The sequence below is a fragment of the Lepidochelys kempii genome, chromosome 2 (assembly GCF_965140285.1).
Source record: "Lepidochelys kempii isolate rLepKem1 chromosome 2, rLepKem1.hap1, whole genome shotgun sequence".
Classification (NCBI taxonomy): Eukaryota; Metazoa; Chordata; order Testudines; family Cheloniidae; genus Lepidochelys; species Lepidochelys kempii.
The window spans coordinates 41,019,243-41,045,500 of record NC_136381.1 but is presented as its reverse complement, the minus strand read 5'-3'; the positions used below and the strand labels follow the sequence as shown (position 1 = coordinate 41,045,500).

Below are 26,258 nucleotides of genomic sequence, written 5' to 3'. Positions count from 1 at the left end.
AGGGATAGCTCAGTGGTTTGAGCATTGGCCTGCTAAACCCAGGGTTGTGAGTTCAATCCTTGAGGGGGCCATTTAGGGATCTGGGGCAAAAATTTGGGATTGGTCCTGCTTTGAGCAGGGGGTTGGACTAGATGACCTCCTGAGGTCCCTTCCAACCCTGATATTCTATGAAACTCTTCAAACTATGATACAATTTAATAACTGATATAGTACACAACTAATACTTCTAATTGCTGTAGAAAAGAGTCTTGTGACTTTTATTTCCTCTGAAAAAGTTGATTGGCCTTTTGTATATTAAAAAAAAAAAGAAAGCAGCACATGGAAAATTCATTTGTCCTCCAGAGAATTACTATGCCAAAACTGGAGAATAAATTTAGTCATTAAAGTGTGAAACAGTGACTTCATTTCTGCACTAAGTACAAATCTTGATGTAACCTTAATTAACATTGCTACTGTTGTCTCCACAATACTGGGTGACTATTAGTGATTCTTCAAAAATATATATAAAACTGTATGGTGCCTCTCAGGCTTGCAAAGGCATCCGATCCCAAGGGAAAAATGTATCCAGTAAAGAATACAGAGAAGACTGTTTCAGTCCATTGTTTTTTCCTGTTGGTAATGTCTGTTTCACAGTGATGTGCATTTGTGTGTTTTAAAGGGATAAGCTCTCCATCAGAAATTGCAGCAGGTACAATACTGGGCCTGACTGTTGGGGATCCTCGAGTGAATTTGCCAAAAAAGAGGTCAAAAGCAATGCCAAATCCAGAAAAATATCAAGGTAAAGTGCTTAATATTGTGACTATAATAAAACAGGATAGGGTAAGAGATCCAATTTCTCCCCTGCACTTCGTTATTTCCACTTAGTCTACCCTTCTGCGTATTGCATGTTGTCATTCTTTCCTGATGACACTCAAATTCCAAACACTTCCTTTGCTTTTTTAGCTGCATGTAAGAACAGAAACTGCTTGAAAACTTTGTAGCTTTAAGGATAGCAGTTGTAAGGAAGGAACTTGCACCAAAGCTGGTCTTGTGCTCAAGGGAAGCCTCTGTCTAACCATACAGATGATCCAGGTTCGAATCCTGGCAAGGCCAACCAGGTGCTAAAAGTTAAGATGCAATGCTGTCAGTTTCTGTTCTGCTTTGATCATAGTGGCACTGCTTGTATCTGTACAGGAAAAGATCTAGTGTTTCCACTTTAAACTCCCTGTATGCTGGAGGTTAAAATTCAACTGCAAAAGCTTATTACTTGAGAAAGGGGAGTTAGTGAAGGCAGACAGGAAAAGCAAACTTGATAAATTTGTGAAGACAGATACATTAGATTATTAAAATGATGACACAGTAGTCCAGAATAGACTAATCTGAGTATCTCAAAGTGCATGCAGTTGCATACAATAGGAACTATATAAGTTTAGTAATATGTAGGCATTTTGAGTTAAGGAATAATAAAATATTCCCATGGTTGTTCAGCCCACTTAGGGGAACATAGCAGTATTCTAGCTAATAGCAGAGAATAGGAAAACCTATAAGGCCCCAGAGACTTGGAAATCTTTTCTTTGATGGACTTCCTCCAGAATATTGCTAAAACAATCTTCCCTTCCTGTCACTTAGACTGTTACCTGTTCCATCCACAAACCTTCCATGGAAAATTCAATCTTCATCTGGCTCCTGTCAGTGCTGTACAAAACTCCTTCCTACCTATATGTCTGCTGTCTTCATTCCACAAGCCTCCCCTTTGTATTGGTCTTCCTTTCTACCTCATGTGCCTGGAACAGTCTACCTCATGCACCATTTTGTCCACCTTCTTTTCATTCACGGCCCTTTTTGATATGTTGCTGTATCCCTGACCCTTACTGTATTTTAAAAAGTGAAACCAGGTCTGCTATAACCCAATATGGATCAATTAACAAAAAATTGGTTTGGAAGAGCAAGGGATTTAGTCGTTCTGAGAGGCCACTCAACCATCATGCCTGTCACCAGGAATAAGTCTTGCATCTTGCTGACAATGTCTGAGAGGGTGCTCTCCAGATGGCAGGAGCAGTGGGACACAGTCCTACTTCTGAAGAGAAGTTCATCAGTTACAAGGTAAGGGAGACTAGAACTAGAGCCCACCCCTGCCCAGGAAGGAGAGTCAGGGACCAGCAATAATGTGAAGCGTTAAGGAGCACCCACAAATTGGAAAGGAGACAGAAGAAAGGCCCCTAGTCCTCTTCACCTCGCTGGTAGGGGAGCCAGCTCCTTCCCAAAAAAGCCACTGTCACGTAGGCTGTCAGGAAAACAGATGCTGCTTTCCTTGCTCCAAGCTTTATTTTCCCCACCCATTTTTTAATGCAGTTGGCCTCTGTCCCCTGTTGGGGATTGTCCTTGATCTGCTGAGAAGGTAGGCTGTATCTGGTAAGCCCTTTTGATTCCTCCCTCCCCTCCCCCTCTCCGACCATGCTCAAAAGATTTCCCTACCTGCCCTATAGCCACATAAACAATTTCATGCCAATAAAGGGGAGTAGGCTGGGGAACAGAGAGTGGTCAGATACAGCCATCTTTTCTTGGGAGAAGACGGAAAGGTCATCCCAGCAAGGGACGAAGAGGCCAGTGGCAGCCCTGCCAGTAGCAGTATGGAGGGAATGGGGAATATTCAATGCTAGGCAGTGAAAATGGTGGTTGCTTTCCTGCTCCCCATCCTGAATGACTGGGACAAGCACACTCCATAGACAGGCAGATATGAGGGGCTGTTTGCAGCCTCTGTTTGCTTGCCTTTTGTGCCTATGAAAGGGACACCCCAGAGATTCCTATTCCTCTGTCTGGGTAACTCAAGACTGAAGTAATAGTCACTCGTATTCCTCCTGCCTCCTCCACCAGTTGTTGGCTAGATGTGGGGGGAGGGATAGCTCAGTGGTTTGAGCATTGGCCTGCTAAACCCAGGGTTGTGAGTTCAATCCTTGAGGAGGCCATTTAGGGATCTGGGGCAAAAATTGGGGATTGGTCCTGCTTTGAGCAGGGGGTTGGACTAGATGACCTCCTGAGGTCCCTTCTAACCCTGATATTTTATGATTGGGTTAGGGAGGGAGCTGCTGATCCTTACCCCAAAATAGCTGTAGGGGCCATTGCTACTATGCCAACCCTACCCTGTAGATGCTGAAGAGCTTTTCTCTGCAGCACCTATGGGTACTCCTTGCTACCTTTTTTTGGGCCATGGTGGGCCTCCCTTATCAAGAACTGGGCTTCTTACTGAAATAGAGGTATCTGCTGTGGACAATCCAAATCCTCCCACGAACTCATTCACTCTTTTTTAGAAAATACATGTTTGGGGTTATAGTTGCTGGACTCCCCACCTCTTTCAGGGAAGTCTTTAATAATTCTTCAAAATAAGAATGTTATGTGTGTGTGATGGAAAAGAATACAGAACATAATCCAGTCCTATCAAAATACAGCATCTTATATGTTCTGTTTGCACACAAACAACATATATTGTCAATTGTGTTCTACTTAAGTTAGTTTATGCTCTCCTTGGGGCTTGGATCTTGCCTTTCTATTTATTACTACTGCTACCATTAGAAAGGGGCATGTTTCGTTGCTTCTATAGGCTGAGCTCATTGCAGCATGCGCCAGAGGCTCTGGGTTGGCTGGCTGGCTAGCTTGCTAGCAGGCTAGCAGGAAGCCAGGCCAGCCAATTTGGTGTCCAAAATTTGTCAAAATAGACACCTTCCCATGGACCATCTCCACGTTGACAAATCAGCATTTTCCAACAGAAAAACATTCCCTCAGAAACTTACAACCAGCTCTACATCTAACCTTCTGAGCCCCCATGCCCTCCTCCCCTCAGGCCGGGGCCATGAATCCATTCCCTTCTCCCCCCGTTCTAAGATCCTCAATCCCCCACCCCACCTAGGCCAGAGACTCTGTGGTCCCCTAATTCCTCTCCTCAGCATCCAGAAGCACCTAGTGGGACTGTGATATCAAAGGCCAATCACCTGGTTTTATTGTAAATCAGAGTTTTCCAGTTATCACCAAAATCAGTAGGGTTCTTCCTGTTGATACCTACAGGATTCCCTGAAACTTTGGAATTGATAGCATGGATTCTGAAAAGCTTATTGTGCTACAGGCAGAGAGATGCCATCGAGCTGTTAGGCCGTGTTTCACTTGACCAGTTATTTTATTGCCTTCCAGACTTCATGCACATCTTTAATGCTGTATAAATGTGACTGCATATGTAACTCCAATTTAATTTTAATAGAAACCCTACAAGAAAATTTCTGAATGCATCTGTGTAAGAAATATAACTCAATGGCACTTTAAAAGAGGTTTTTTTGATCTAATGAACCATAAACTGAAGTTTTTGGTTGGTTTTTTTTTTTTTAAAGTCCTTAATATATTTTTACCTGGTAGGCCATATTGGTGTGGATAAATACAAACACTAAAAAGTGCATTTGCTAACAGGTCTCGAATGTCTGATTTGTGCATTTAAATTACCCTACATAACTGGCTCCATACTTGTTCCCCAACAAAGGGTTTTGCCACCATTTTTGAAAGGTTATTTAGGATTATGTATAGGTAAAATGCAATTCCAAAAGATACACTTAAAGAAATAATGGCAATCATAGTTTTGAGACAAACCAACGAAAGCAGCAACTTTGAAGTTTAAGTGGCTGTCTTTAATGCCTTTCTGAGGAGCAAGGGCAAAAGAAGGTGACTCACAGCATCTTTAATGCAGCAGGTTTGTTTTTTTTTCTACCAGCTCCCCAGCTGTGAACATTGGAACCTCTTTTCTGCCACCAACTTGAGTTGGAGGCAAAACATCACTGCCTCTAATTGGCTTGTCGCAAAACACATTTATTAACATTTAGATTCCCCTTAGCCCACTGAAAACAGAAGCATGTGCCAAAAATGTGAAAGAATTACTGTCCCTTTCCCACCCTATTAATTGTACAGAAGCTTTTGCAGGTAGGGGCACACCAGTGACAATCTACAGTGGTCCTATGATTGTTGCCACATCTGAAGTTTCCTTCAGTGGAGAATTCTCTGTGCAGATTAGGTGAGCAGCTGACACCAATTAAGTTGACTTAATGTACCCTCTCTCCACACATGCGTGTCATACATCATTTGAAAACTTGTGACCTCTTTAAGATGAAGTATAATGTGTAGCTGTTAAGAGGTGCTATCACCACGGAAACAGGGATAAACAATGCCATGTTAAAATGACTACTTTGAATATTTGCAATCAATTCTGTTAACATAATTACTCTATTTCAAGACCTAAAATTGGATTTCTTTGACCCCAAAACAATCTAAAGGGTAAAACAAAATCTAATAAATTTTTACAGGTATTGTTGAAATGGTGCAGCACAGGTAACATTATCATTATCCTCTAGTTCATCCTTCTGATCTGGCAAGTGTGTGGGCTACCACAATCTTCGTTGCCTTGGCATGCACCCAGTTCTGTGCAGGGGAGATTGTTTTGACTACAGACACAGCTGATTATGCAGCAGCCTGTACAGGTATAGGCACTAAGAAGATCTTGTAGATGCTCACATATCATTGAGCTCTTGCATACAGAAAGTAGTTCAGCATTCACTTTTTTTTTTTTTTCTATCCATGGTGATAGAAGATCTGGTTTACCTGCATGCAAAGACATCCAAATGTTTGCTAAGATGCTGCTTTAACATGCTCTTCAAAACTGCCCTCACATGGTGGAGTTTGGCCAGTGATTTATCCTTTTTTGATGGCTAAATTAAGGGGCAAGCAGTTTAGGTCTCTGTGGGTCTATTTTTTTCATGCTCTGATCATACAGGATTGGTACCAACTTTCTTGCTTCAGAAATTGCAGCTTGTCTGGTGCGTTCTTCCAGTTTGGGAAGATCTCTGAAGAAGTAAACTCTCTTTGTTTTGACAGCATTTAACACATTTCCCCCCCAATACCAAATAGGGATGATAGTCACCTCCTGTTAGTGTGTACAGCAGGAAGTATGTTGCAGAAGTCAGGAGTGAATGTGTCACAGATTGCATGCACAGATCTGAAGCAATGCTTGTCAGTTATGCTGATAATGGTGCCTGTTTCAATCCACATGTTATCTGTGTTCCATTTTTGGAAAGTAGTGAACAGCAAGGACCAAAACATTTGTATCAGGTGACCTAATTACACCTCTATCCCGATATAACGCTGTTCTTGGGAGCCAAAAAAAATCTTAGGTTTCAGAGTAACAGCCATGTTAGTCTGTATTCGCAAAAAGAAAAGGAGTACTTGTGGCACCTTAGAGACTAACCAATTTATTTGAGCATAAGCTTTCGTGAGCTACAGCTCACTTCATCGGATGCATACTGTGGAAAATACAGAAGATGTTTTTAAAATGGGTGTTTATCACTACAAAAGGTTTTCTCTCTCCCCACCCTACTCTCCTGTTGGTAATAGCTTATCTTAAGTGATCAAACACCCATTTTTTCATGGATTGTGTGTATAAAAACATCTTCTGTATTTTCCAAAGTATGTATCCGATGAAGTGAGCTGTAGCTCACAAAAGCTTATGCTCAAATAAATTGGTTAGTCTCTAAGGTGCCACAAATACTCCTTTTATTTTTAAAAAATCTTACTGTTACAGATGAAACGGCATTATAGCAAACTTGCTTTGATCCACCGGAGCACTGTTTTACCACATTATATCCAAATTAATGTCATATAGGGTCATGCTATTTTGGGGTAGAGGTGTATTAGGGTTCCTTTGACACTAGGGGTATGTCTACACCGCAACTAGACACCTACTAGCATAGACCGGCTGGTCTATGCTAACTGACTCAAGCTTGGGCCGCAGAGCTGTTTCATTGCTGTGTAGACTTCAGAGCTGTGGGACCTGTAGTGTGGGAGGGTCCCAGAGTTTGGGCTCCAGCCCGAGCCTGGAAGTCTATACAGCGTAAAACAGTCCTTTAGCCCGAGCCCTATGAGCCCAAGTTGACTGGCAACTGTGGGTTTTTCTTTGTTGTGTAGATATATTCCAAATTACCCAAAAGTCATACTGGCACATAAAGCACGTAGAAGCATCCTTGTGTCCACTTTCTCTTGAGTACTGTCCAAGTCTTGGGCTTCTGCAACACCTCTGCTGGTGATGGACTTTGTTCCTTCATCCTTGGAAAAACCTCAAGCAAGATGGAATGTTTGTGCTGGGTGTGCTCCTACACTCGGGTGCATTTTGAACCATATATTTATAAGTGACTGCCTGTTGGATGCCACATTTAGAAACATTTTTCATGGATGCACAGTGCATGCACCAATCCTCTGGTATTTCTTGCATCCAACATTCAATCCTGTCCAGTGCTGTCTTTCGGTGGTTTTCATGGAGTTACTGTTATATCTGTCAATCACTTGGATTACAGAATTAGCTTGGTCAAATCCTTTTAGGACCTGCCTCAACTATTCGGCAGCCAGTTCATCAAATGTGTGGAATTTGTCTCCAGCCATCACTTTAATAACAGCCCTGGTATTTCTGATGTACGCAGTCGTGTCTTTGTTGTATGCTCTTAGGTCATGAATTCTTTCTGCTTGAGCTTCCAGCGGATGCCCTAATTCACCTTTCTCTGTTCTTCTCATTGTTCCATCATCATAGAAGAGAGACATAGGCACAGGTCCTATTTGGTGGCTAAGAACAGTTGCCCATTGAAACATCATGTCTGCCTCTCCCTAAGAATAGGGCTCTGCAGAAAACAGTTTCTGGACTGATAGCTGCTCTGATTGTCCCTCTCTTGCCAGAGTTAAATTTGATGGTCTTGGCCATATCAGCAAATGTTTTGATGCTAGATTTCTTGACTGGGCTGAAGAATTAAGTCACCAGAATCAAGCTTACCTCTCACAAATCTCTCCATTTGTTCTTCACCAACATCTGCTATTTTCAGTAGAGACTCTTGTTGACGACCACTATGGGTATGTCAGAGGTATGGTCCTACAGGACCTCTGGCTGTGCTTCAGGATCATATGTGTTTGTCCTGTTGTTGATGAGTTGGTTGGTAAGAGCTGTAACATGCTCTTCATTCCTCTTCATTTCAGAGGCAAGAACTTGTTTGTGGACTCTGTCTTCACTACTTTCTGTTCGGCCACTTTTCTCCTCGTAGCTTTTACATATTCATAATGTGAAGCTGTGTATTGTCATCTCTGTCACTAATACTGACCTGTGCATACATGTCACTGAATTAAAAAGCTAGTTTCTAGAATATTTCAAAGGCTCATACTGCATTTATAGGCAATTACCAATTTAAAACCTTTTTCCACAAAAACTAGATGCAACATTGTATGTACAGAAGCTTGCACATGGAGAAACTCTACCTTAGGAATTCATGGACCTTATCTCTTCACTATACAGTACAACTGTGCACATGCAATCTACTATTGTGCAAACCTTCAGTGAGAGACTGATCTAGTCAGCAAATTTCAGTTGAAAACTATAACTAAAACTTGTGAGGTACTTTTTCACATTGCATATTCTGACTTGTTAAACGTTTCATGTTAGTATACTTAAAAATGTTGATTTCCATTTTTGCCACATGCTAAAGAGCTTCATCATTTCTGGAAAAAAAAACTTACCCATGAAAACAGATTAAAAAATCTTTTAGTATATGGTTGTTTTATAACTTTGACCAGTAAACACCACATTAAGGTGTTTGAAATTAACTTAAACAGTAAAAACTGTAGTTAGTCATGTTTGCAATGTTTCTAAAACTGCAAGAAATGAATCTTTCTTATTTTGGGTACCATCGTTTCACCTCGCCTACAGGCTTATAGCCTCGCTGGTTAGCTCCGTGTCATAACTCATCTAAACGTACATAAAATAAGCTTTCAAATGATGTATGATGTAGATGGGCGCAGGGTGAGTACATTAAATTCCAAAAATATGGCCCTTTATGGAGAAGTGCTGCGTGCCCATACATACCTCAACACCAGTGGGCAACAGAAATGTTCTTCTGCCCATCTCAACAGAAGCAACCCATGAAAAGCCCTAATTTTATTACTGGTGAAGCAGTGAGCCCTTTTCAGCTAAACCCACTGTGGAACATCCTGTGCTAAAGGTGTTTTGAGTGTTCCCAAAGCAACATTCACAATTTGGAGCATGTAGTACCTTTTTAACACTTTTTTTTTTCCTTCCAGGACTTTGCATTGCTGAGTATAAAGCTGTGACCTTTTAATATAGGTCAAAGTTATGAATGCCCCACACGCATATGCATTTTCTCATTCTATAACTTAGCATCCTAAGTAAACCATAATTGTCTAATACAAGTCCTAGAACCACATAGGAAAGAGCAAATCTGTGTCTCAGTCCTGATCTTTATATTACTACCAGATATTTTTAACTTTTTGGATTTGACAAACCCTTCCTTGTTTAGGGAATATTATGGTGGTATTGATTTGTGCCTATGATGGCACCTGGTGTCACCTGAACAGTAAGGAAACGCTTGCTTTACTTGTCACATGCGTTTTTGTCTTCTCTTGGAAACTCCAGCCCCAATGGAGGAGATATTTGTAAGTGTTTGAAATGATATCCTGACAGAAGTCATGTTTGTTTTTAGTCTTTGATCCTCTAACTTTGTATGAAGATCTTATTCACATGTTTAGCAAGTCTTTGAATTCATAAAGACTCTGCAGTATCTGCAAGGTAAATTGTGTAAATAAGTAGCATTTCTTGTCTTAGCCTTCATTTGTGGATGAATGTGTTTGTGTTATGAAGCGAGTCTGGTGCATGTCTGTCCATTTATTTGTCAACAAAATGTGTTTTGAATAGCTCTTGACTTGTTCTTCCCTGTAAGTTATGTGTATGAATGCACTAAGAATAACTTGATCCTTTCAAAACTACTTGTGTTTAGATACTTTCCTTCCTGTAGAGGTGACTTCTGCCACCATTCCAATAAAAGGAGAGGACCCAAGGGGTGATCCCCAAAGGGATGGACTCCAGGGAAGTCTAGGTTTGTTGAGTGAGTGCTATCCTGTATCTCATTAAATGGATTCCATGTTTCCTTTTAAAATTCTGTTGTTTCTTTCAACAGCAGTCTTTGCCCTGTAGTAGATATTGAAGAGAGCCACAGAACGTAGTACCTTTCCCCTTGGCCAACCCCAAAGCTCCTGGTTTACCATCTGTGCTTGCCCAAGAAGCACAACTGCTGGCCAGATTGTTCTTGAAACTTGGCTTCCTGTGAAATACATCAATTTAAGACCATTGTAAAGGTTTTGATTTGACTGAAATGTGTTGTATTCTGCACATACATTTTACCAGAAGAACCTAGCTTTTGAACTGTTGGCCCCTAGTAAATGTGAAATCTTTTCTTCCTTCAGTTGTTTCCTTTGCTGACTGACTTTGGCTAGCACCACAACTCTTTTTGTTATAAAACTAAATTAAGTTTAATACACCCACACACACCTGTAAAAAAGCTAATATATTAAAGGAAATCATTTTTTCCTGTATCTCCTGTCTACTGACTTTCTTGGGACAAGGACAATGTCTTGTGCTCTTATATAATGTTGAGCACATTGCTGAAGACTTAAGATGGGATTTTCATAAGGGCCCAGGTGCCATTGAATTGAGTGTGCACAGTGCTTTACAAGAACATAGATTAAGACATGGTCCTTTCCTCTGTGACCTTACAAACTCTAGACAAAACTGCAAGGAGAGCCCTTCAGGAGACGGTGGTTATAAAGAGGTCATTGCTGAGGAGATTTAGGTTTGGGATATTTGGCAGACAAATGGGATTCTTCGAAACATAGGGAACAATGAGAGAGTCTGCACAAAGCCAGGAGCAGAAAGAGGTATGGGACAGTGAGGAGAAGATTGGAAGGCGTGTAGGGAGGGAGTAGAGGGAATTAAAACTCTAGACATAGGCAGAAGCAGTGATAGCTCCCTGAAAATGACATGAGAAACTTTAACTTCTTGTAGAATATAGAAAGTTGTGAAGAGTGTCAAGGGTAGGGCATGGATGTAACTGCTTGAGCTCTGATGCCAGATTGCCTCTGTGCAATTGAAGAGGAGAGGCCAAAGAAGAGAAAGTTACAGTAATGGAGCAAAGGGGTGAACTAGGACACATTTGGATAATATATAGAGAGGCAGATAATGGAGAGACTGGATGTGGAGGGAGACAGTCTGCTTATTCTTGTATGCAGTGTTATAGCCATGTCAGTTCCAGGATATTAGAGAGACAAGGGTGAGGTAATATCTTTTATTGGACCAATTTCTGTTGGTAAGAGAGACAGGATTTATGGCTTATTACAACAGTGTAATTCACTAAATACCCTTTTTGGCCTCTGACTACAGGGCCACTTCACTTGAATGGTCCTTTGTGCACTAATTCCGTATGCTAAACCAGGGGCTTGCAATCTTTTTCTTTCTGAGGCTCCCCAACATGCTATTTTAAAAACTCCCTGGCCCTACCTGTGCCACAACAATTGTTTTCTGCATATAAAAGTCAGGGCTGGTGTTAAGGGGTAGCAAGCAGGGCAGTTGCCTGGGGTTCCATGCCACAGGAGCCCACGTGAAGCTAAGTTGCTCAGGCTTCTGCTTCGGCCACGGGCAGCAGCGCTCAGAGCCACGGGATTCAGCTGTGCACAGCAGGGCTTAGGCTTTCTGTCCTGGGCTCCAGTGGGTCTAACACTGGTCCTGTTTGGCGGCCCCCCCCCGAAACCTGCTTGCGGCCCCCCCATGGGGCCCTGGACCCCTAGTTTAGCACAGTGGTTCTCAACCATCTGTTCAATCTTGTATTTAGCTGCTTATCTTTGTGTCATTCTTATGTGATCATAGTTGAATACCATTCCTATTTCAGCATCAGCACAGATGGAAGAAATAAATGAATCTGTTACGAAAATTATTTGAAAAAGCATTTTCTCAAATCCCTGTGGATATTAGCTTTTTACATCTAGAACAGAATCCTCTAGATTTATGCTCTCAAGTTTAAGGAATCCTAACTTCTGGAAGATCTAATCATTATTTTTTGTCTGCCTTCTGAAGATTATATGAAAACCTAACTTCAGGGGTGCTTTGGGGTATCCTCTTGATAACTCTATAGGTATTCAAGGGACACTCAAGTTGAAAAAAAAAATCACATTTGTCTGAGAATTTTTTAACTCCTGTAGTTACAAGTAGTACCTTAAAATGACTATAGCTGAAAAGTAAAGGTTTTTAATTGTGTGCATTTGACAGCATTTTGTGTATAGGCGGTGCTACAGTTTTCTTCTAAATAGTCAGTTTCTCCTTTACTGAAAAGACGCTTATAAGTATGAATAGCAGGAAATCATTAACATTTGAAGGATTTCTTCAAAAATTTAGTGTATTCTATCAGAATTTTTTAAACTAAGCAATTTAAAAAGGTTCATGTTGAATGCTCTTTAACTGATCTTCATCTTAAGATCTGGTGCCGTAGATAGAAAACCTAGAGCAGTGGTCTGCTTTGTTTGTCAGAGAACAATTGATAGCCTTACGGTATTGAGACCATCTTGTTTTGGTAGGATAATACTGGTGCACAGGTTGCAATGTATTATGTATTTAACAATAATAGCAGCACTTGTACATTGCTTTATCTGGTGCTTTAGAAAGGTGCATAAACATTGTTATCCCCATTTTGCAGATGGGAGTAACTGAAACATAAGGTTGAGTGAAAAGAAAAGGAGTACTTGTGGCACCTTAGAGACTAACCAATTTATTTGAGCATAAGCTTTCGTGAGCTACAGCTCACTTCATCGGATGCTTATGCTCAAATAGATTGGTTAGTCTCTAAGGTGCCACAAGTCCTCCTTTTCTCTTTGCGAATACAGACTAACCCGACTGCTACTCTGGAAGTTGAGTGAGTTGCCCAAGGTGTCACAGTAAGTCAATGGCAGACTAAAAATACTACATTTGTTTCTGGTGGCACCCATAACTATTTAGACACTACAAACCTGGAAAGGCACGGTCCTTGCCACTATGAGCTCTAAAAAGAGAGACTGAGGGGCGCATGGGAACAACAAATTAAGTGGTCAGGTGGTGGTAGACTTGGTACTGATAACTTTAAAATGCGTTATTAGAATATTATCAAGATTATCTCCAGTTATCATACAAGTTTGCTGACGTGGGACGCCTAGCAGCTTGTAGGCATCATGGTAACGTTGCTTCTGCTGATTTCCCAAACCCAGTAAATTTCAGCCTTTTTCACTTAATGGATGATTCTACAAACCAATTATAAAGAGCCACAGGTTATATACTACAGATCTGTGGGATTCATTTTGCCAAACTTGCAACATATACTTACTAATTCATGCTATGAAACTGCTTTTGATGAGACCACTTGTTCAATCCTCTAAAATGGTTTCTCAGACAAACTACAAACCAATTTAAAAATCGACAATATAGCTAAAATACTTAAGGGTTTGTTTGCAAAGGGATGAAAGCTCATTCCCATTAACTAAAGGTGTGACTTTAAAACGGATTAGTTAAACTGCATTAAACCTCTGTGTGGATGCATTCAGAATTAAAGTGGCCTTAGGACTTGACTGTGGGGCTGTGAAATGCCACACACACCAAAGTGCTGCGCTGTAACTGCCCCATGTGGATGCTGTTGACACAAACTAAAAGGTACCTGAGTTCTTCTGGAAGATTTGATTTTTTTCATAGTACTATGTCCATTTCCGTAGCTATAGTCTGTCCAATTATTTTGCTCACATTGTCTATTCCCTTTTATGTAGCTTAAGTTGAGAAATGTAGGTTTTGTATGAAGGTTCTCTCTCTTACAGATAATGAGAAAGTTAGGCAGCTGCTTCTGGAAGGTGTGCCTGTGGAATGTGCTCACAGCTTTATCTGGGACCAGACTATCTGTAAGAACGTTACTGAAAATAAAATCCCAGAGCAGGTAACTAACAGCATGGATTACTCTAAAGAAACATCTTATCATCCTCCCCTACAAACCATATAGTGAAGTTTAAAAATCAACTCTCCTGAAATTCACAAAGCAACAACTTCCTAATTTAATAGTGATTTGTTACTGAGATGAAGAGTTGGTTCTTCAGTTCACTGGAGTCGTCCTATCCAATTTTCTTGCACAACCATTACAGTAATGCATTTTCATTACTTAATTTATGCTTTGAAATATAGTTTTGCTGACTTGTGTTTAGAATAAAATAATTCAATATCTTGGTTTTTCTAAAAATTTTGGGTGAGAAGCCTTACTCTTGCTCTGATGCCTTTACACCAGGTAAAAGGGCCAGAGGTTCTAAAAGCCTTACATCTGGTTGGGCAAGGATTCCTAGGGTGCAGGAACTAAGGAAGATAGCTCTATGGCTGCCTTTCAAGGCTTTGCCTCACAAATCCTGGTGTAGGGGCATTCTGGAGACTGGAGGGTCGTGCCTGAAGCAGGGTTGCAGCACACAGTGCTGTGGAGATTCTGGGCAGTGCTGTAACCTGCAGGCAGCTGGGGATAGGCTGCCATAACTTAGGCTCTCACTCTAGGGACTGTAGAACAGTCTAGGATCTGGAGGGCAAAAAGGTGGCTTAAAGTCACATTAGCTCCCACTCCCTCTGGGCTGCAAGTTCTGGACTCCTCCTCCTTTTTGAAATGGGAAAATATTTGTGACTAATTTCTGTATAAGTCAGCAACATATTCCTTCAGATGACTACCTTTGTGTAAATAATCAAAGCTCTTCCAAAACATGACCTGTGTAGCCAAATAGAAATAACTGTGTACAGGCAAAACAGAATGATAACCATTATGAACCTAGTGACATTCTGCATGCTGTCATAAACTCGAGTGCTAACTACTCTGTTGACATTTCCTTTCTGCTTCAATAGCTCTACAGATTGTAGTCTTACATGTTTTTGAAAAGAGCTTAAGTATACCTTTAGGTCCTTGACCTTTAGAAACAAGAGGTTATAGCATGAGATGATTGAGAATTCCTGGGTGCATTTTGATTTATATTTATGCCACTGGTTGTGAAATTGGTTATAAAGCAATGCTTGGAACCAAAGATTCCTTTTTCTTGTAGCTATTGAAAAGTAGTCCTTTTCTTTTTCTTGTAGCTACTGAATCCTAAAAATGATACAACTCAGCTGTTGCTCGGTATAGTGAGTGAGAAATTGTCTGAAAGCAGCTAGTCTGTTACACAGCAAAAATTTAAACACTCATGGGAAGAGCCCTTAAATATTAAATTATGGTACAATATTTCTCTTCCTCATGCAAGCTGTCTGGTAGTCAGATTTTCACAACTTGTTTACTAATGGGTTTTTTTCAGAAGTCGGCATTTCTACTTTATTACCTTCAGTTTCAGTACCTGCTCTGCAATACAATAGTGTGAAGCATTGATGTGTAAATCCTGTTTGTTTTGGTTTTTTTGGATGCTGAGATTAACACTTGCTCCCAGGAGCATCCTAAATTTGTTGTTTATGAACTGTTTTTATCAATAGGTGAAGACAGATTCAAATGTACATAGAATAACCTGTGCGGAATTCAGATTACCTACTTTCACTGCCTATAATAAGGAAATCACTGTGTGTGTGTGTGTAACAACTTTTTGAAAAAAGAAAAATGGGTACTAAATTATTGAGCATTTTCCCAACTGCTTTTATCCCATCTCAGGATTTAAACCATATGAGAGGTGAATTATTGGTACCTGGCTCACAGCTTGACTTGGGTCCTCGTGAATCCAAGATTCCCATTCTCTTGGTTCAACAGCCAGGGAAAGTGGCTGGTGAAGATCGACCAGGATGGGGAAGTGGCTGGGATATCTATCTGCCAAAGGGCTGGGGCATGGCTTTCTGGATTCCTTTTGTAAGTGGCTTTCATTACAAATTGCAGGCAAATATGATGGGTTATAAGTTCATTTACTCTGATATGTACATATTGGGGAAAACTTGTCCTTGTGCAACCCACTTACAACTACTGGGTCAAAATGTCAGTTTAAAGAGAGCAGATGAATATTGTCATGAAAGTGAGTTGGTGTGTGTTTAAAAATATTTAAAATAACCTACCATTGTGTCCACTTCGGTTATTGCACCAATAATGGACGTTTGACAGAGCATGAAATGAGGCTTTATATGGGAACAGAGTGAGCAGGCCAGTGCTGCTTTATAGTTTTTCAGCTATCATGTTTCTAAGTGTATATTTATTTCTTTAAAAGATAAAATAAATCCAAAATTTTAAAAAGGTAAATTCTGAGAGTCTGCAAAGGTTCTTATTTGGCACTTACTGCCATCCATATAGCCTAGCCCTAGGTTGACCTCACCAGCATTCTGCCAGCGGAGGGTCTTACTGAACACAGGTTGGCGATCTCTGATTTCATGGGACCTGAAACAGGAGAGCAAAGTTTAAATTGTGCTGAATGCTCTTACCTTGCTGTTCGGAACATTCTGCTCTTATAATTTAAAGAGGATGGTTTATTATGCTTGTCTGCAGTTCGCTATATAGTTCTGTGCATATGGATGGAACAATTGTGATATTTTGTATAATAAAAGGTAATTGAACAACAGCTTTGCAGAGATATTATAACACTTGTGCCAATACTTATAGTAAGAATTTTTGAAGTCATTCTCTAGATTTGTTGATGGTTTTTGAGAATTAAACTAATAAAGCATAATTAGCATTTTGTTCAAATGAGTCTTTAGAATGTGATATCCATACTTTAATCACATCTTCAAAACTAAGGTGATAGAAGCTCAGTACTCTGAGAGTAGCGCCTAAGGGATTCTCCAAGATACTTCAGTTAAGAGCATTAGAAAAATACTAATGTTATTACCTTACAGGTATATAGAGGCGCACGAGTAGGTGGCTTGCAAGAGGGTTTGAAACATTCCGAATATAAAAGAACACCTCACATTCCAAATGATTTCCCAGACTGTCCTGCTGGAATCCAGTTTGCCAAAGAACTAGAAAACATTCTTCTTGAAAAATTCAAGAGGTGAAGTTAATTTCTCCATGATTGATTGATTTGCCACTTTAATCAAAACTTGATATGCCGTAAAATTATCTGTTGCTCAGTTCAGTTTCTAGACTTGTGATTTGTGGTGGGGTGGTGTTTAGTATTTTAAATCCCACTATAATAAGAAACAAAAATCCATGTGATGTAGACTAAGTGCTCTCCCCTAAATGTTTGTTTTAGTTAGTTTTATGCACCCTATTCCCAGAGTTCTGTTCAGAAAAAAGCTGTAATATAATTGTGCATAATACAACAAAGTAAATAAAGCCATACATTTCAAGTTCCATTAGCAACTTGTAGGGGAAAACCAGTGTCCGCCAAATGGAGAAGGATACAATTGGTGACAAGACATTTTGGTATCATCTATTAGAGGGTGCAAGAAACTATAGAGAGTACAACAATTTAATTAAAGCACTTGATTATAGTTATTTTCCCAAGTAAATGAATGCTTATATTCTAATTCTCTGTCTCGAAACGTGGTACAAGCGGAAGTACTCTCTGGGCAAATAAGTGTCAGATGTTTTGCCTGCCGCCGGGGGCGAGAGGCTAGGGAGAAGATTGAGTAACATCAGGCACAACAGCGCCAACAAAGTAGACCTGTTACAATGCAGAACCCTTGCACTCCAGAAGTACAGATACATGGCAGTTTTGTATGGAAGTCAAATTTCCAGAGATTCAGAATTCCTGCTTAACAAGATTAAAGAGTTAACTGCCCATCTTTAAAATACAAGGAAAGAGATGCTTAGTTATTTGGTAAACGGGGGCCCTGGCACGTAATTTTTTTCTAATTTGCAAGTTAGCTGAATAGATTATTCTCCTTTATCCGGTATTTCAACATCATAATTTTTCTTTATTCTTGAGGTACACTATAATGAACATTGTTTCATTGCTTCCAAGTTATGGGACATTTTTCTGTTTCCTTCTTTCTTTCAGACGCCCACCTGCAAAAAGGGCAAACTATGTCAAACTTGGCACCCTGGCACCTTTCCTCTGTCCGTGGGGGCAACTAAACAGGGACTGGGAAGTAAGAAACAAAGCTCAGGAAGAATCTGTGGTTACTTCATCTGCAGACAGTAAGAGCTGTGCAACTCAAAGGCAGGTTCCTTGTGAGCCCAAACCTGGACTGATTATAGAGGATCCTCGGAGTGGCATGATAGAAGAAATGACAGAGATTCAAAATTTATGCAAAGAAGATGGAGCTGCAACAAGTAGTGGCTTCTTTGTTCTCAGGTATGTAGGAGTGACTTATCAGTAACTACTGTCCTGCATGCTTGTTAAAAGAGGGGATGGCTTACTGGCAAGCCATGAGGACGCACCATCTAATTGAGTCCCCTGGCTCCCGGAGGGGATGGGAAGTGAATTCTGACCTGGTAGATCTCTATCCAAGTGGGAGGGTGAGATAAAAAGCTGCCTTAGGGGGGAAAGAAAGAAAACCACCTGTGATTGGAAGTAAGCTATTCTCCTACCCTTTCTGAATGGGGAGTCACTGACTGCAGTGGGGAGCCTCTTTTAGTAAACAGTTCGGGTTGGTACTTGCTTTGGAGGCAGGCAATACAGGGCCACGCCAGTGGGAAGGATATTTGGAGGGCTCAGAGAGCCAGTGGTAGGGAGAAAGTGGCATATTTTATTAAAGAAATGTGTAAATGGTTAAAAAGAAAAGGAAACATGCACCTAAAAAGCTACTATTTAAAAAGCATTTCAATTTAATTTTTAATTTAATTTTTTAAAAGCTCCGGTTTAAAAACTCTATCACTCTTGATACATTTACTTGTATTCCCATCTCTAATGCATGGATATGGACAGTTCGTCTCACTACTCATGTTTCTACAGAGTGAATGAAGATCTCACATGACTTCTAGAACACTGATAAAGCCATGCTAACGCACATGAAGAGAAGTGCTTGGGTGTGGGTGTTTCATTTTGCATAGCAGCATATGAAAATAGTGATAAAACTGAAGAAAAGCAAATCTGGCTTCAAATAAATTTGAAGCCAAAAGTGCTGATAAAATAACTGATTTTTAAAATGTATTGTGCCGTTTTCAGCAAATAGTTCTATACCTGTGTTTTTGTGGGTTTTTAGATTTTGAGAGCTTTACAAAGGCTGTCCAAGATAGTGGGTTTTTTTTTTAAATTAATTTACAATGATACTTCTGAGGTTTTTTTATTGTACTTGAGCATCCCTAATGCATCTTTTAAACTTCAAACAGGAGCAGAAAGCTATTAAAGCAGTTGTCAGCCAGGTGCCGGCCTACTTGTGGAAAAGGTCAGAGGGTACGCCCTGCTTCAAAACTTGGACAGAAGGAAATGACTGAAGATGCCCTTTTATCACTCTTTAAGTGCTACCCAAGGGTGCTGGTGTGGGTCAGCTTGTCTCTGGTAAGAAAAGGTAGCCCTGAATTACATACCATGATATGCATTCCAACACAGGAGGATTTTCTACAGCTTAACAAAGACCAGCTCTTCTGTGGTCCTCAAGAGCCCAAACACAGTGACATATTCAAACACAAGATACTGAAACTCAAAGAGAGAAAAAAGAAAAAGAACAACGAGAAGGCTCTAGAAAGTGGTGCTTCTGATGCCCTTGAGGCAAAGGCAGTTGAGGAGCCTAAAGAACTAATACTTGGCTTATGGCCTGACCCTCTACCAGATGTTACTTCACACTGCTCTAGAGTTCTTTTAGGTTTTGTCACTCAAGGGGATTTTTCATTAGCTGCTGGCTGTGGAGAAGCACTGGGATTTGTTAATTTGACAGGATTATTGCATATGTTATCCAGTCAACCAGCCGATAAAAAAGGGCTTGTTTTGTTAAGAACTCCAGCATCTCTACAGTACAGATTTGCTAGACTTAATATTGAGGTATAAGCACCATATTTGTAATGAAATAATGTACAGATATTACCAAAGAAATTATTCCTTCGAGTCTCAAGAAATGCCTGTGTACCCCATGTCTGTAATGGGCAGTTTATTTTCCATCAAACTAACCTGTTAATGAACTAAGCTGTTGATCATTTATGATGTTTGTATAGCTCAAATGTTTTCTTTTCTTCTGAATGTCTATATCAGTTTCTGTTTTAAAACATACGTTGGCTTTTGCATCCAGAAATACTTCCATTATGCTGAGATTGTTTTTCTAAAGGGCATACTATTTTTTTTGTTGTTGCTCCAATGCAGTTGAAGCCAATGATATCAAAGATCTTTTACTTTTACAGTGTTTCCACTTCAAAAAGCTTTGGTCATATGGCTGCTGGACTCTGATTACAGTTCATGCTTCTGGTAAATGCATGCCATCTGGGCCTATGTATACAGCAGTCAGCTTTTCAGGGCCCATTCAATCTTGCTGCTGAACAGGTCTGGCTGCTGCAGAGTAAAGTTCTGTAACCACCTCTAGCATAGACAGTGTAGATGACTTGTTTTCATTGAAAGAATTCAGTACTTAATTGGAACATAAATAATGACTTTCTACGTTAAAGGCTGTGAAACACTGACTGCAGCATGTGTTAGCGCTTTGGATGATACAGGTTCCAATTTTTTTCTTTCAGGGTCAGTGTAAACTTATTAAAAGGCATTTTCAGAATAAACATTTTTCATTATTATCAAGAAAAGTGGATTTGGCCTACTGTGTGAAGAGAACTCCTTAAAAATAGGAATCTGAACTACATCATTTAAAGGTGTGCTGAAATGCTTTAAATGAGACAGTTAGGATCCTACACTTAGTGTGAAGTAATGCAAATTAGCAGTCACCACACAAGAACCAGGGGTCACCCAATGAAATTAATAGACAGCAGGTTTAAAAGAAACGTAAGGAAGTGTTTCTTCATACAACACACAGTCAACATGTGGCACTCTGTGCCAGGAGATATTGTGAAGGCCAAAAGCATAACTGAGTTAAAAAAGAATTAAAGAAGTTAATTGAGGATAGATCAATCTATGACCAGTAACCAAGATGCTCAGGGACACAACCTCATGGTCTCCGGTGTCTAAATCTCTGACTGTGAGAAGCTGGGACTGCATGATGCGATGGATCACTCACTCTGAAGCATCTGGACACTCTTGGAAGACAGGACACTAGGCTAGATGGACCAGTGGTCTGACTTAGTATGCTCACTATAAAGAGAATACATGGGTTACACTTAAAATAAGTAAATATACTTTCAAACACAAGAGCTGAAAATCAGTTTTTACTCACCTGCCTAGAAAAGAGTTGTGTTTTTTCATTTAACTTTATTAACACCTTAAATAGTTGAAGAGCTGCTGTAAGTGTAGGGGGTATCAGCTGTTGCAGGAGAGAAATAGAACCCTGAACTCGACTCTTGGAAGTTAGTCTTCAGTTTATCTTTAGCCCCGATGACAAACAATTGTATCTTATACCTGTTTTCTTTTGCTAGTTTGGGATTTCTGATGGTTCCTTTTAATGTGAATTTAGTCTTTGTGCAATGTGCTGGAACCTGCAGTTGTGCATGGGAAGTTTGTAGTATGAGCATCACTACACCCTTCAGCATTTTTATACAGAGAGAGAATTTTTAAGGTATTACAGTTCACCTTTAAAAATGACAGCCATTCTTGAGTTAAGGAGTTCTGATAATTGTAAGATAGACAATCATGTGGGAGCGTGCTAATAAAATCTGTAGATGACACAAAGATGAGAGGTACTGCCGATATGTAGGGCCATCCCTAGGAGGGAGTGGGGCCGGGGTGGAATAGTGCAAAGTGCAAGGTCATGCACTTAGGGACTAACAAGAATTTTTTGCTATAAGCTGGGTATGTATCACTTGGGAACAACAGAAGAAAGAGAGACCTGAATGTATTGATTGATCACAGTATGACTATAAGCTGCCAGTGTGACACAGCTGTGAAAAAGGCTAAGGGAATCCTAGAATGCATCAGGAGAGGTATTTCAAGTAGAGATAGGAAAGTGCTGTTACCATTATACAAGGCCCTTGTGAGGCCTCATCTGGAATATTGTGCAAGTCTGGTCTCCCATGTTTCAGAAGGATTAATTCAAACTGGAACAGGTGCAGAGAAGGGCTAGTAGGATGATCAGAGGAATGGAGAACCTGCCTTACAAGAGGAGACTTAAGGAGCTTGGCTTGTTTATCCTAACAAAAATAAGGTTGAGGGGAGGGCTGATTGATCTCTCTAAATTTATCAGAGGGATGAACACCAGGGAGGGAGAAAAGATAAGTTAAGGGTCTGTTGTTGGCATAGGAACAAGTGGATATACACTGGCCATCAATAAGTTGAGGCTTGAAATCAGATGGAAAGCTTCTAAGCATCAGAGGAATGAAGTTTGGCACAGCAGTGCTTCCTTTGAGGCTTTTCACTCCCCTTGACTTTGGTACAGTCGGTCACTCCGGTACTGTTGTTCATGTTGGGACCAGCACTGTTTGTGATAGACTGTACCCCTATGCTTACCATTTTTATGATAAATTTTGTTCAAAGTATGCTTTGTGAGGTATCATTTGAAAACTCCTAATTCTCTGGTCATTGTTGTTCTGGTAAAATGTGTGTGGCAACATTGTATGTAAAGTTAAGATTCTACTGTGTGGTGTTACAAAGGCATATTCCAACTCTGGGGAAGCAGCCCAAACCAGTTCCTCAGAGACAAAAAAGGTAAACTGATGCCTCAGCCAGGTGTCAACATAATCAGATGAACTATGACTTGGTTAAGTGGCCATTTTTTGGCAGGAAGAAGTGTGTGAGTGAGAAATGTACATATTGGCAAAGAAACAGGTGGGAGTTCCCGTTCCCCAGACTTTGTCACCTGAATCCCAGCTGAAGATAATCCTCAAAGAGGAGAGACAGGTATAAAAACAGAGAGCACACAACACAAATCATCTCTCCTCCATTCCTCTCTGCTCACAGCAGCCGCAACACCTGAAGAAACACTGAACTGGGGGAGGGGTCCTGGCTGGGAGGCTTTCATCCCGTAAGCACTGCAAAAAGCATGTGGTGAGAAAATGTTTTGCTCTGAATTTATTTAGCTTGCTAAATTGGGTATTAGTTTGCATTTTTTTTCTTTGTAACCAACTCTTTTATGCCTCATTACTTGTAATCACTTAAGTTTTATTTCTTTTATTAATAAAGCTGTTTTACTGCTGTATCTAAACTGGTGTGTTTGGATTAGAGTGGTTGGGAATCTTCAGTTGAGATAACAGGGTTTATGCATATCATTTTTTATTAATGAAACGATGGACTTTCTTGCATTGTTCAGAAGGAGAGAGCTGGGCAGTACAAGTTGCACATTTCTGAGGGAGGGTCTGGGATTGGGAATTTGCTGGTGTCGTTCTGTAATGTAATTCATGAGTGGTTAGCTATAACACTCCTACACTATAACTGGGAGTAATTTACATGCTAGAGACTGTGTGTAAGCAGAACCAGGAGTGGTTGCTCCCACAGTGAAGAAGTGTAAAAGGCATCCCAAGTTGGAGGGGGCACAGCTGTCCATCTATCCCCATTTATACCCTGGGTAATGTCACACCACTTCCAGCATTGGCTTTCTCAGTACCGATGGTACTGCCTCCGCCTGCAGCACTGCTTCCCGCCTTATTCTGGGCGACAGACGAGCCAAACCACCCACCTGTTCCTTCTGCTCTTGCTCTACCTTTATCACCAGGATCCCAAGGCTCTTGTGGAACTGAGTTGGGGTTGTCATCCTTCCGTTCCCCAACAGTCCATGACTGCACTGAGGGCTGCTAATGGACTGTTACGGTTCCCAAGTACCTTGACAACTCGTTACTGAGGGGAAGATCCAGAGAGGAATTTCTTGTCCATGTCAGCACCATATTTTGCTTGCTTGACTGTCTGGGTCTCATTCTAAACAACAGAAAATCAACTGTGACTCCCATCCAAAAAACCAAGTGGATTGGGGCCCTGTTAGATTCTATGGCATCAAGAGTGTTCCTGCTGCCCAACTGTTTTCAGACAATTTGACATCTTTGCCTCAGTCTGCACTCTCAGCTGTCCATGACCATTCAAATGTGTTTGAGACTGTTGGGCCACATGTCCTATTCCTGAGGGAATTCTACACCAGAAAATTAAAAATTCTGCACCAAAAAATATAAAAATTCTGTGCACAATATTTTTAAAATTCTCCACATTTTATTTGTCAATAAATAGATGGGGAGGCTCCAGTATGGCAGTGGGGAGCTCAGGCCACAGGCTCTATGGTGGTGGGAGATCACCCTGCAACTCTCCACCCCAAGACATGGACTTGATCATGAGGCTGCACCCAACCCTGACACAGTGCAAGGGCTGGGCCTGCCCCAGAAACACCCTGGGGCCATCCCCCTCTCTGCCAGGTGCACCAGGTTTGGGCAAGCAGGCTCAGCATGGCAGGATCCAAGTGTGGAGGGATCCAGGTGTCGGATGAGAGGGTTCCATGTGGGGCAATCTGGGTGCGCGCAGCTCAGTGGAGAGTCTGGGTGGAGGTGGGGATCTGGATGCACAGGGGCTCACGGCGGGGCGGAGGTTCCAGGTGCAGGGACAATGGAGGTCCAGTGAAAGTGGTCTGGGTGTGGGGGATAGGGCTTGGTAGGGTGGGGATCTGGGTGCAGCTGGTTTGGGCTTATTGGGGTGGGTGTCCACATGTGGAGAGCTCATTGGGTGGTCGAGGTTTGGGGGAACTCATCAGGATGGGGGTTCAAGTGCAGGCGGTTGAGTGGGGGTGGTCTGGGTGCAGGGGTGGAGGTTAGTGGGATGGGTTCAGCTGCAGGGGTGAATCTTGGAAGGAGGGACCTGGTTATGGGAGGTCTGAATGCACGGGAGTTGGGAGGTTGGGGGAACAGCTCCCTGTACAATGATCCCTCCTGCAGCTGACGAGCAATTTGGGCAGGAAAAGGGGAGGGCAGGTGGGGCGCTTCCTGCAGCCAGAGGAGATTTATGGGGGTGGGTCTGACCCAGCCCCAGCTGCTCCTTGAAGGGGAAAAGGAAGTCCTGTCATCCCCAGCCCAGCCAGGACTAACAGCTGAGTCCGGTGCAGGGTAGGAGCCACTGGTGGGGGCTGTCTCCAGCCCTGTGGTGGTTTACCTTTCCACCAGCTGCTCTGGGTGCCCCAAATGACGTGCCCATGCTGCTGGGGTAAGGAGCATGACCATTCTTGCTGCTTTCCTTTGTCTCACCATCAGAAAATCATTTTTCTGCAGGGAAGTAAAGAAATCGTAGTGGGACATGAATTCTGCAAAAGCGCAGTGGTGCAAAACTCCCCCAGGAGAACTGTCTGCTTGCATGTAAGCAGTCCAGTTTGCAAGATTGTACCTTTGCTCCCTTCAAATGTGACTCAGGATGGTGTACTGTCCTCCTCTACATTCTCTGGACAGATTGGTTCAGCTCCCTCTGCTGGTCCTAGACTCGTTGCAATGGTGGATGTCCACAGAATGTTTGCCAGTTTGCCCTTTGCCTGGCCCTCACCAACCAAGTCAGTTGTTATTGACGCCTCCCTGATGGGTTGGCGGGGAGGAGGGGGTACACCTGGGGTCGCTGAAAGTACAGCTGTGGTCAGAGCAGGAGGCCTCACCCTATAACCCTGTACTGGAGCTTCGGGCCATCTACAAAGCATGTTGCGCCTTTCAAGACAGTATCAGACACTCAGTGGTTCACATACTTACTGATGATACCACCACAATATTGGTACTATGGGAACGAACAAGGGGGAAGCACACTCCAGCGTGCTCTGACTAGAGGCAATCAATCTGTAGCACTTCTGCATTAAAGAGAATATTACTCCAATAGCCATCCACTTGCCCAGGGTACAGAATCATTTCACAGACCATTATTTTTCCCTGAGTCACAAGTGACCCCTGCAGATGAGTGTCCTTTGGATCGCCTTTGCAGCGTGGGACATTCCCACCATTGACCTGTTTGCTACCAGAGAAAACCAGACATGTTGCCTGCTCCGCTCTCTGTGGGAGGGAGGAGAGAGGCTCAGTCTGGGCTCCCTCTCTGACATCTTCCACTGCAGTTGGCAGTCAGCTCTCCTGTACACCTTTTCCCCTATCCTCATCGTTCCTCAGGTCCCTCTCAAGCTCAAAGCACATCGGGCCAAGCTCATTCGCTTTGCCTTGATGTGGCCAAGACAGTGCTGATTCTCCGACCTTCTCATACTGTCGATTTGACCTCCTGTGTCACTTTCTCTTCATTCGGAACTGCTCACTCTGAATCACAGCTGCACTTTGCATCCCATGTTCTGCTCCCTGCACCTCACAGCGCGGCTGCTGCATGGCTGAATGAAGATGAAGAGAGGTGCTCAGCAGCTGTCCTCTACCAGGATGGCTTACTTAGCAAAGTGAAGGAGGTTTCAGTGTAGTCCTTGGCCTGTGGGCTCCAGATGGCACAGACTTTTATCCAGGACATCTTGGAGTACCTGATACACCTTC

The 26,258-nt window shown here is 41.7% G+C and overlaps 1 protein-coding gene across 2 annotated transcripts in view; it reads left to right on the top strand.

The window, feature by feature from the left end:
• Nucleotides 1-22,976, top strand: part of POP1 (POP1 ribonuclease P/MRP subunit) — a 41,536-nt gene extending 18,560 nt beyond the window's left edge. For both annotated transcript variants that reach the window (XM_073330486.2, XM_073330487.1), the window contains exons 11-16: nucleotides 659-778; nucleotides 13,717-13,832; nucleotides 15,552-15,743; nucleotides 16,715-16,869; nucleotides 17,821-18,117; nucleotides 19,095-22,976. In XM_073330486.2, coding sequence (XP_073186587.1) covers nucleotides 659-778; nucleotides 13,717-13,832; nucleotides 15,552-15,743; nucleotides 16,715-16,869; nucleotides 17,821-18,117; nucleotides 19,095-19,749 — 1,535 coding nt within the window. In that variant the 3' untranslated portion in view covers nucleotides 19,750-22,976. The remainder of the gene's footprint in view (nucleotides 1-658; nucleotides 779-13,716; nucleotides 13,833-15,551; nucleotides 15,744-16,714; nucleotides 16,870-17,820; nucleotides 18,118-19,094) is intronic.
• The last annotated feature ends 3,282 nt before the right edge of the window (nucleotides 22,977-26,258 follow it).